The sequence below is a fragment of the Trichosurus vulpecula genome, chromosome 2 (assembly GCF_011100635.1).
Source record: "Trichosurus vulpecula isolate mTriVul1 chromosome 2, mTriVul1.pri, whole genome shotgun sequence".
Taxonomy (NCBI): domain Eukaryota; kingdom Metazoa; phylum Chordata; class Mammalia; order Diprotodontia; family Phalangeridae; genus Trichosurus; species Trichosurus vulpecula.
The window spans coordinates 213,635,962-213,648,114 of NC_050574.1; the positions used below are offsets into that span (position 1 = coordinate 213,635,962).

The following is a 12,153-nucleotide window of genomic DNA, read 5'->3' on the forward strand; positions in this document are numbered from 1 at the left end:
ATTGTTTACTAAATTGAACTGAATTCTAAAAGAGGACACCTATCACCTGACTCCATTCACTATCTCCTGAATTCCCCAGACCAAAATTCTCTTTCTAGGCCACTACTCTCCTAATACATGTAACTCCTTATACTAAAAATTAAGTCCCTTGAGGGCAAGAATAATTTCGCTTTGGCATTTGTATCCTCAACAGCTAACAAAATGCCTCGCAACCTAGAAGGCACTTCATAAATGTTTTCTCATTCACTAATTTATTATAAGAATGTTATGTTTTCAACTGAATGTTTAAGGAGTTCTGATCAAAGATGTAGCAGGAAACAATAGTTTTTGAAAATTTGAAAAACAAAATTCAATATACATGCAGTGTATACCGTAAGGCAAAGACTTTCTTAAAAGTTCAGTTTCTTGTTAAAAATAACATTGTATGACTAATAGGAAGTATTTTACATGATTGCACATGTATTGCCTATATCAGATTGCTTGCTGTGTCTGAGAGGGAATAGGGGAAGGAGGAATTGAATTTGAAACTCAAAATGCTTTTTTAAAATGTTAAAAAAAATGGTTTTAACATGTAATTGGGAAAAAATAAAATATCAGGTATTAAAAATAATAACTATGGATGTACCTGGAAAATGCTGTTCCAGAGTAATATATACATATAGGTCTTAGTTAACTTACTTGTTTTATTTAATGTAAGGAAGTCGATTTCTTTTGTGGGCATCTGGACTTCCTTCAGCATATTTTCCAATTCTGTGTTGTTTTCCTGCACTTCAAGTACTGAGCAAGAGAATAAAAAAAATAGTAATTCATTTCAGTCTGAGTCATTTTTATTATGCAATACATTCAAATAGAAAAAAGTGACTCACTGATACATAATCCATATATATATATATATAAAAGATTCTAAGCATTTTCTAGGGTTCATTGTTAAGGGCCTTAAAACTAAAGAAAATAATGCTATTGGAGATTATAATCATATTCAACATTAATACACATACACACCATCATAGCCAGCAAGAAAGGGTGAGAGCTTACAAGATACCTGTAGAAGTGCGGCTGTTGTACAAAACATAAAGGGGAATGCCAGGACCTGCCAATACAACAAAAGAAAAGACAAGTTTAGACGAACTTTTGGGGGGGCTGGGAGATGGGGGGAAGTACTGGGTGGGTGGGAGAAGAAGAGAAGATTGCATTTGCTGCTTTTCAAAGATGCTTTCAAATGTCTTCAACTTTCCCAGAATGTTTTATAATTCACATTTTCTTTTCTTTTTCGTAAAACCTGTTCTGATAATAAGGAGGGGCAATAACATGGCACAGTAGACAAGTCATTTCACTCATTTGGATACTGATTTTCTTATTAAAATGAGGATAGACAAGATGGGGTCTAAAGGCCTATCCAGCTCTGACATTCCCTGAGGTACCAACATTCTTCGTTGTCCATTTTATAGTATCCACCATCTGGAGGATTTGTACTGTGACCTGTTTCAGTAACAATGGTGATGAATTTTCAGTTAGCCAACCTCACCATTTTTCCTAATCCCTCTGATGACCACTGCTATACATTTATAGGAAAGTGGGTATTGACGAACCTCTAAACCTCCGGTAGTGATTTCTTATTTCCTCAAAGCATTAAAATAAAAATCTGTGAACATTTCATTCCGAGCAAAAGACAAAGAACTCTAGGATTACAGATTTAGAGCTGGAAGGTCCTTAAAGACTAATAAGTACAACCATCTTGTTTTACAGATGGGGAGACTGAGGACCAGAGAGGTTGTTAAATGATCTGTCCAATGTCACCTAGGTAATAAGTGTCTGAAGCAAGATTTCAACCCAGATCTTCGTGTTCCCAAGTCCAGTACCCTATCCGCTATGCCCTATAAACACTAGACACACACTAGATAAATGACAGAGAGACAAACAAACCTATGAAGACAGAAATACCTGAACCAGACCTGTAATTTCACTGGCGCAGGGAACACCCAACGAGGAAACTTCCTATCCTGAGGCAGAAAAGCACATGATCTGTAACTTATAGTCTTAGAGAACTGAAGAGTTACTGTCCAGGGTACTGGAAAGTTAAACATGTCCAGGATCCCCCAGTGTATAGATATGTCAGAGATAGAGTTTGAACCCAGTTCTTCCTGATTCTGAGGCTGCCTACTTTCATGTAAATACACGTACACATATAAGTTCTTTTATATAGTTATACATATATATTTTTTCATTTATAATAATAATGATGATAGCTAACATTTACATAGTGTCTACTATGTGCTAGATAGGCATTGTGCTGAGAGCTTGACCACTATTATGTCATTTGATCCTTACAACAACTCTGGGAGGTAGGTGCTATTATTATCTACATTTTACAATTGAGGAAACTGAGGCAAACAGGTTGAGTAATCTCTCCAGGGTCACATATTTATATGTATATATACATGTACCTCTCCAGTGATCAAATCTAAGCTCCTTAAAACCAGAGACAATTCCATTATTGGCTTTGTATTGCCAGTACCTGACACAGCACCTAATACATAGAAAGCACTTTATAAACACCACCATACACAACATACAGAGAAAGAGAATGAAAGACAGACAGAAAGAGAAAAAAAGGGTTGTGGGCAATTGTTGTAGCTTATGTGAAAATGTATGTGTGCTTTATAACTTTCATTTTCTACCCTAAGCTAAGGAAATATCCAGCCTGAAAAATAGCCAATCTCAATTCTACTTTGGCAGCTACATCCTCTTGAGCATACTGATTGCTTCAGCTACTGTTTATCTGATTTTTAAATCACTTACTTTTATTTAACAAATTGGTAAGAACTACCTTTAGAAAAATCAAAAAAGTGACTAGTTTGGAGATCTTTATTTGGTGACCACTTGGGATTTTTATTTTTTTATTATGAACTTAAGAAGAAAAACGATTGTACAAGAAATCATAATTGTTTCTATGACTGTGTAAGAGTGCTTCTACAGTTGTATAAATGATCACATAAGAAATGGGCAGTCTTTTTTTAAAAGTTCATATTTCATTTAACAAGGCAGTAACAAAACTTCTGTTTGCAAATGATGCAGAATCTTTATTCCCTTAAGGAACATGAATTTCATATGAAGTTGGTCAGTCTTCTCAAAAAAATACCTAAATCCAAACCAAACACAGATGAGCTCCACAGCAGCACTTTCCCTGTTTATAGTATCCATGTGCTCAGTGTTAATAGCGTCAAGGAAACTCTAACTTTCCAGAGAATTTCAACAGCAACAATGTCCAACAGAACAATTACTTTCCATGAGGGTGAGCAATGTTTGTGAGTAGACCATTAGCGCCATCATCAAAAAATATTTATTAAGGACCCACCTGGGAACCACTGTGGGACACTATTCATTGAAATTAATTAGATTTGAACCTTACAAATAAAGAGTTTACACACTAAAATACACTAGTACCAAAAGAAAAACAAAATTAAACAAAGAAGGGGAAATGATGCTTGCCCGTAAATGCATAATTTGACAATTAAAAAAAGGTATGTGAATAAGTATTTTTAAATCTTAGGATTTGGAGTTAATAGGAACCTTAGAAAATATCTAGTCTTTCCTTCTCATTCTACAGACCAGAAAACTAAGACTTAGAGGGGATGCTTATCCAAGGTCACAAAGGTCTAAGTAGCACAACTGGGATTTTAATTCAAGCTCTCTGACAATAAAATCCATTGTCATCTATTAATCTTACTCGGCTATTACTTAAGCGAAAGGAGACATCTTAGATTGCCCTGCTGCAAAGTAAACACTGGATTACACGGACAAATTTAGTTCAAACTCACCTGTACATCTTAGTTGATAATAATTTGCTTCCTGGCTAAATGATACTGAAAAATACTGACACCTTTCTGGATTAAATTCACAGGTAATGCACCTCACATCTTTAGATGAATCAAGATTAATTCTGTAAAAGTTAAAAAGTCAATTGTTAATGTTTGGATTAACAAATAATCAGAGAGAGCTAAAGGATCTCATTTTCCAGCTAGAAGTTATCAGTGTCCTATCAGTAAGTCCGTCACATTGAACTATTTTCTGAAAACAAACTTTTAAAATCCCACATCCCTAAGCCTATTTTGTAGAAATATATCAAAATATATTTTTAAAATGACCCAATACTGAAATATGATGCCCTGTAGTTCCCATGGACATGAAGAGTATATAATAGACTGAAACATATTTCCCTCCTCCAAGTAAAGGGATGATAGATTATACAGGTGTGAAATGGAACAATGATGTCGTCGGACATTATCAAAGTCAGTGTGTTCTCTTAACTGTACTTTATTTCAAGGGAGGGCTTGGTGGGGGAAGGGGAGAGAGAACTCAGTTATTGGGAAGTGACAATGATGCATAAACAAACAGAAGTGTCAACATTTTTTAAAGTGCTCAACAAAGGAAGAGTGCCATATCAATGAACAACTGAAATTTAGTAAATACCAAGCTGAACAAGAAGAACCAAAAAAAAAGTTGAAAAACTAAAAATATGCCAGTTAAAAAACTTCATGGAACTTTTCTCACCTATAAAGGTTTCTTCCTCCTGGCATTCCCTTGTATTCATTACTGATGTAGTATCTGAAAATAAAATGGTTACTGTTTTCAAATGACTCAATGTATGGTAGGCAGAAATGGACACACCAAGTGGCTTTTTCAAACATTCAATGACAAAACATATGAATCTCCTGTTTCCTATGTTACGTTCGGCTAAAGGTACAGCACCAGTAAAACAGAATAGGTAAGAGGCAAGAGGTGGAACTGGGATAATGGCATAATATCAAGTCTACTGAACATATATGAAAATCAGGTTACCATATGTTAAAAGAAAATAAGTACTGAATACATTACAAATGGGCTACCAGTTATTGGTAGGAGATTCTTCCTACTTCTAAGCAAAAACTATATTAGTATCACAGATTTAGAGTTGGAAGGTTTTGGAGTTCAACAGTTGTCAGGCAGCTAGGTAGTACAGTAGATAGGGCACTAGACCTGGAATCCTTCTGAATTTAAATCCTTCCTCATTATTATTATTATTATTATCATTATTATTATTATTATTATTATTAACTTCTCCGTACTTCAGATTCCTCATCCGTTAAATGAGAAAGTTGGATTGGATGGTCCCCTAGGCCCCTCCAGACTCTACATCTTTGATCCCACATAAAGAAATGAAGTCTGCCAACAGTCACAGAGATGGTAAATGACAGAAGGAGGATCTGAAACCAAGTCCTCGACTGCAAATACAACTTTTTCTGCTCTATTATTTCTTTAATCACTATTATTATGCCATTAAGTTCTATACTTACATTATTAATGGAATACTTACAGGTATTCATCGGTGAGGGCTTCTATCTGAATTACTTCCCATTGTCCTTCAGTAATAAATGTTTCTTCCTGAAGAGAGGTTTAAAAAGCCATTAATTGGAGGGTGTATACTAACTAAAGTTGAGAGCTCAATCAATTGTATGGACAATTCAAGTAACTATATCCTATGTCCCTCCTGAAGAGAAACAGATCTGTCTTAGTTGTATGCATTCATCAAATTGATCATATGATCATGCAACTGTCAATTTCCTTTTTGACTAAGATCTTCTTTTGGCCCTGAGAAATGCAAGTCAAAAACGTTGTAGTAAAGAATACTCACTTTTGTGGTAACATTAAAATGACAAATGTGTTTATAGCCATCCTTATTGCTGACAATCCTGTAGAAGTTATTACCATCTGATGTAAAGTGAGGCTCCGCAGGATTAAACTAAAAAAAAAAATTTTAAAGGTTAAAAAAAATAGACCCTCGAGCTAGTCACTTCATCTCAGTTTCTTTGGCTGTAAAATAAGTGGGCTGAAGTGGGTGATCTAAGAGCTCCAAATCTATGACCCTCTGATTCTAAGTCCACCCTAGTAAGTGTTTAGTAAATATTACAATGTTTACTAATAAATGATACTCACATAGGTGCCAAAGGAAAATCAAGAGACCTATTTTCCCTTCACAAGCGTAATTCTATTACAGCTGACCTTAGGTAGACAAAACATGTTCTCTCTTCATTTTCAATAAGGACTGCTCCATTGTCACAACTGTGTGTCTTACAAATGCAGCTAAAACACTCTTGCCTATTCCTTTAATTAAAGAAGGTAGAATCTTCAGGTTGGTGATGTTTGGTGTTGCAGCCTTCTGGCAGAACGAGAAGTGAGAGAGGAGACTGAGCGGACAGTTTTCCTATCATTCTAAGCACTGTTTTCTTAATGAAAAAGCAAAATGTGAATTCTTCGATCTTGCTTTGGATCAGATACAGTGAGGCATAGGGTGCTGTGCATTGCAAATTCGAAATTTTAAAGTATATACATTCTTACGTCTGCCATTTTCACGTTAAGGTCTTTTCGTTTTCTAACTATATTTAATAATAGAAATCACAGTTCTATAGAAGGAAAATTCCCATATTCCCAACAAAAACTGGGAAGTAGAATAGCACATTAATTAAATTGAAACAGGCCTCCCATCGAGCTAGGAAAGAAAATGTCATCTTTGAGACTTTGATTTCCACGAAGCACTTGACAGCAGGTAATAGATGACCCACTTTTTAAATTGTTGATTTATTTCATCTTTGATGTTTCATCTTGCAATTCTACTGATTTGAGGGAAAGAAGAAAAATGCTTTCCTCTCCTACTGAATGATTCAAAGTGAATTCATTTCTGGAGCAAGCTGGAATGTGCAGTACACTCGGTGTTCTCATTATGGAACTCTGAAACACATTCCCCTCTCTAGACCTGTGTTCACAGCCTTATCTTTTTAATACATTTCCCTGTTTCCCCTGGATGGAGTTGTGCCTAGTAGAAATGTGTGAAAAGTGGCATCTGTCTGGTTAAATACAGAGAGGAAAAAACATATTTTTTTCAAGGAGTCGTGAGGAAGTGTAGCGTGTCTCTTGCCATGGAGGAAACCACTTTTCATGTTGGCAAACCTCTCCCCTCTGTCCAATCAGTGCCTGGAGGAATTTTAAATGCTTTAGGTTTCGCAGAGGCCAATTCCCCCAAGAGAGCGAGTCAGGATTCCCCTAAATTAGGAGTGGCATCACCCCTTTGAATAAAAAAATGCGAATCCATCCAAACAACATTTTTTCTTAAACCTGACATAAGTATATGATTACAAAAAAAGAAAAAAACACATGAAGTCATTTGTTTACCATGGAAAACAGTATGGTGGATCTTTCTTTCTACTCCATAGCTGTCACAATGCAGTTCCTTTGCAAAAACTTGTGTAATGCAGTGGCAATGAGATAAACATGGGGGGGGGGAATCTATATGCTTTCCTAGAATGTTTGTAAGTGCTTTGTAAAATGTGAAACCAAATAATGATCATTATTTCTTTCAAATATGCATTCCCATGTGTACCAGCAGGTACTGTGTGGAGTGGGGTAGATGTGATACTACTTTCTGTTGGATAGAATCAGACTTCCTTGGACATTTGACTTTCAGTGCTGACAGTGGGTGGGTGAATGTTCTGTCACTGAAATATCTAACTTGAAATGAGTTGCCAACTCCCTATATCTGAGAATTCCTTTTGTTCTGCCTACATGGGTGCTTCTTTACCACTGATGGGATTACTAGACTGGAAGAAGAGGTTAATGTTTTGATGTAGTATGCCTGCATGTCAGCAAGTCATTTCATATTTATAAGCTGCTAAGAAACACTAATGGACAAGACAGAGAAATATGTGCTGAAGGAGAACACAGTTAGGTTGATTTTGAATTGGCTGAAAGACTGGACCCAAAGAATAGTGGCTAATGGATCAGTTTCAAAATGGAGAAAATTCTCCAGGTGAGGAGACCAGGAATATGTATTTAGTCTTATGGAACATTCTCACCAGTGATTTAGATGAAAACACAGATAACCTGTTTATAAGAAGTAAAACTGACACAAAGCTGAAAAGGATAGTGTTTATTCATTTTGAATATTTGATCTGGGGTCTGAAAAGTTCTCAGTGAGTTAAAACAAAGGGCTCAATCTAAAATGACTGAAATTGCATAGGGATAAATGAAAATGCCTACATTTATGTGGGGGGAAAAACCCAACAAATGTAAAAGTGTATGATGCAGGAGGAAAAGATCTGAGGATTTTAGTGAACATCAAGGTCAGCAAGCCAACAGTGTTTGTGAACCCAAAAACCAAAAACAAACAAACAAAACCACCCATGCTGGTGCTAAGGCTGTGTTTATAGGAGCAAAGGGTCCAGAATGAGGGAAATGAAGATCTTGGTCTACTCTGTCCTGATCAGATTACTTGGAATATTGCATTTAGTTGTAGTTGCCACAATTTCAGAAAAGTATTGACATGATAGAGTCCATCCAAAGAAAGATGATTCAGATGGGAGGGTTTGTGAACCTATGTCACATGAGAATCATTTGAAAGAATTTAGAATAGTTAGCCTGAAGAAAAAGAGAGAAAAAGAAAAGGTAAAGGATACATGATAGCTGTCTCCAAGTATTTACGGAGATGTCATAATGACAGTTGAGGAATTAAAACTTGTTTTGCTTGGCCCTAGATGGCAGAACTAGAAACAATGGATGGAAATTGCAGAGAATCAAATTTTGAAAAGGAAATATTCTCTAATAATCAAAGCAGCTCAAAAGTGGAATGGGCTACCTCCCAAATTAACAAGTACCCACCAATGGAGGTCTTCTAGAAGAAGCTGGATGATCAAATTGGGGATGAAGATTTAGAGGGAAACCCTGGTCCTACAACAACTGGGAATATATAATACAAACATAAAAATTTTCAACTGAAAATCAAGTCAAATACATATCATTTATTAAGTGCCTACTATGTGCCAGGCACAATGCTAAGTGCTGGGACAGAAAGGCTAAAAACCCAGCATCTGCTGTCAAGAAACACACAGGCTAATGGGGGAGACTACTCTCAAACAACTATGTACCAACAAATACAGAAAAAAGGCACTAAGGGGACATTAAGACATTAAGGGGAATTAGGAAAGGCTTCTTAAAAAAGGTGGGATTTGGGGGACAGAGCCAAGATGGCACCTGGAAAGCAGGGACTCACTTAAGCTCTCCCCCAAATCCCTCTAAACACCTGTAAAAAATGGCTCTGAACAAATTCTAGAGCTGCGGATCCCACAAAATAGCAGAGGGAATCAGGTCTCCAGCCCAGGACAGCCTGGATGGTCACTGAAAAGGGTCTATTGCATGGTGATAGGAGTGGAGCTCAGCCCAGCAGTGGACCGCACCAGGATCAACCAGACTGGGAGTCAGGCAGAGCAGACCATAGGGCCATGAATCACTGAGCTACAGCAGTTACCAGACTTTTCAACCCATAAACACCAAAGACAACGGAGCAGGTTAGTGGGAAAACTGCTAGACTGGGGTGAGAGGGGTCCAGCCCTAGCCCTGGGGGGTGGAGGAAGTGGCACAGCAGCAGCAGCAAGAAGCTCCTGTAGCTGCTTCCAGAGCTCCAGCTGCAGTTTCTTCTGACCCCAGGCCCACCCAGTGGGAGGAATCAAGCAGCAGATCAAAGCGGGAGTGCAGGGAACACTTTGCTGGTAGAGAGGCAAGGTTCTCTTGCTTTGCCCTGCTTGGATCTGGGTCGCAGTGTTGGTTGGCAGTTCTTGGGGGAGAAGGAGCATTGCTGTGGCAGAGCTTGTGGTGACTGTGGAGTAGAAGTAGCTCTGAAAACAGCAGCACAGCCCCTAGAGCTTGGGACAAAGTACTCTCTACTCTACAAGCATTCATACCCTGACAAAAAGCTCAAGGGTCAAGTAATTGGCTGGGAACATAAACAGCAGTGAAAACGGACTCAGACTATAGAATCTTTTTGATGACAAAGAAGATCAAAACACACAGCCAGAAGAAGTCAACAAAGTCAAAGAGCCTACATCAAAAGCCTCCAAGAAAAATATGAATTGGCTTCATGCCATGGAAGAGCTCAAAAAAGATTTGGAAAAGCAAGTAAGAGAAGTAGAGGAAAAACTGGGAAGAGAAATGAGACTGTTGCAAGAAAATCATGAAAAACAAATCAATGACTTGCTAAAAGGAGACCCCAAAAAAATACTGAAGAAAATAATACCTTAAAAAATAGATTAACCCAAATGGCAAGAGCTCCAAAAAGCCAATAAGGAGAAGAATGCCTTGAAAGGAAGAATTAGCCAAATGGAAAGAGGTCCAAAAGAACACTGAAGAAAATACTGCCTTAAAAATGAGATTGGAGCAAGTGGAAGCTAGTGACTTTATGAGAAATCAAGAAATTATAAAACAGAGCTAAAAGAATGAAAAAATGGAAGACAATGTGAAATATCTCATTGGAAAAACCACTTGCCTGGAGAATAGATCCAGGAGAGACAATTTTAAAATTACTAGACTACCTGAAAGCCATGATCAAAAAAAGATCCTAGACATCATCTTTCAAGAAATTATCAAGGAAAACTTCCCTGATATTCTAGAACCAGAGGGTAAAATAGAAATTGAAAGAATCTACCAATCACCTCTTGAAAAAGACCCCTAAAAGAAAACTCCTAGGAATATTGTCACCAAATTCCAGAGTTCCCAGGTCAAGGAGAAAATATTGCAAGCAGCCAGAAAGAAACAATTTGAGTATTGTGGAAACACAATCAGGATAACACAAGATCTAGCAGCTTCTACATTAAGGGATTGAAGGGCTTGGAATATGATATTCTGGAGGTCAAAGGAGCTAGGATTAAAACCAAGAATCATCTACCCAGCAAAACTGAGTATAATGCTCCAAGGCAAAATATGGACTTTCAATAAAATAGAGGACTTTCAAGATTTCTCAATGAAAAGACCAGAGCTGAACAGAAAATTTGACTTTCAAATACAAGAATAAAGAGAAGCATAAAAAGGTAAAGAAGAAAGAGAACCCATAAGGGACTTACTGAAGTTGAACTGTTTTGTTTACATTCCTACATGGAAAGGTGGTATTTGTAATTCATGAGACCTTTCTCAGTATTAGGGTAGTTGAAGGGAATATACATATATATGTGTGTGTATGTGTGTGTGTGTGTGTGTGTGTGTACGTATGTGTATACACACACACACATAACACATAGACAGAGGGCACAGTGTGAGTTGAATATGAAGGGATGATATCTAAAAAATAAAATAAAATTAAGGGGTGAGAGAGGAATATATTGAGAGATGCAGAAAAGGAGAGATAGAATGGGGTAAATTATCTTACATAAAAGTGGCAAGAAAAAGCAGTTTTGTTGGAAGGGAAGAGGGGACAGGTGAGGGGGAATGACTGAATCTTGCTCTCAGGGTTGACATGAGGAAGGAATAACATACACACTCAATTGGTTGTCTTACCCGACAAGAAAGTAGGGGGAAGGGGATAAGAAAAGAGGGATGATAGAAGGGAGGGTCAATAGGGGGAGGAGGTAATCAAAAGAAAACACTTTTGAAAAGACACAGGGTCAAGGGAGAAAACTGAATAAAGGGGGACAGGATAGGATGAAGGGAAATATAGTTAGTCTTTCACAACAAGATTATTGTGGAAGTGTTTTGCATAATGATACATGTGTGGCCTACGTTGAACTGCTTGCCTTTTTACGGAGGGTGGGTGGAGAGGGAAGAGAAGAGAGAATTTGGAACTCAAAGTTCTAAAAGAGGATGCTGAAAAAAAAAAAGTTGTTGTTGCAAGCAACTGGGAAATAAGATATACAGGCAATGGGGTATATAAATCTATCTTGCCCCACAAGAAAGTAAAGAGAAAGGGGACTGAGGGGCGGGGGGAAGTGGGGTGATAGAAGGGAGGGCTGACTGGGGAACAGGGCAATCAGAATATATGCCATCTTGGAGTAGGGGGGAGGGTAGAAATGGGGAGAAAATTTGTTAACTCAAAATCTTGTGGAAATCAATGTTGAAAACTAAAAATATTAAATAAATAATAAAATATGAGAAAGGTGGAATTTTAGCTGGGACCTGAAGGATACCAGGGAAGCCAGTAGAGAGAGAATTTCAGGTATGAGAGCTAGTCAGTGAAAATGTCCCAAGTCAGGATGTGGAGTGTCTTGGTAGCGGAATAGCAAGGAGGTCAGTGTCAATGGATCCAGAATACATGGAGGGAAGTGAGGTGCAAGAAGGAGGAGGAAAGGCTAGGAAGAGCTT

The 12,153-nt window shown here is 37.6% G+C and overlaps 1 protein-coding gene across 1 annotated transcript in view; it reads right to left on the minus strand.

Annotated features, from left to right (window-relative positions):
• The window catches only part of DPP4 (dipeptidyl peptidase 4), a 109,871-nt gene that overhangs the window by 31,938 nt on the left and 65,780 nt on the right, over positions 1-12,153 (minus strand). Inside the window, exons 14-19 of the mRNA XM_036746045.1 lie at positions 5,672-5,779; positions 5,354-5,421; positions 4,552-4,605; positions 3,819-3,940; positions 1,043-1,090; positions 679-777 (exon numbers count right to left, since the gene is read on the minus strand). Of these exons, the coding sequence (XP_036601940.1) occupies positions 679-777; positions 1,043-1,090; positions 3,819-3,940; positions 4,552-4,605; positions 5,354-5,421; positions 5,672-5,779 (499 nt within the window). The remainder of the gene's footprint in view (positions 1-678; positions 778-1,042; positions 1,091-3,818; positions 3,941-4,551; positions 4,606-5,353; positions 5,422-5,671; positions 5,780-12,153) is intronic.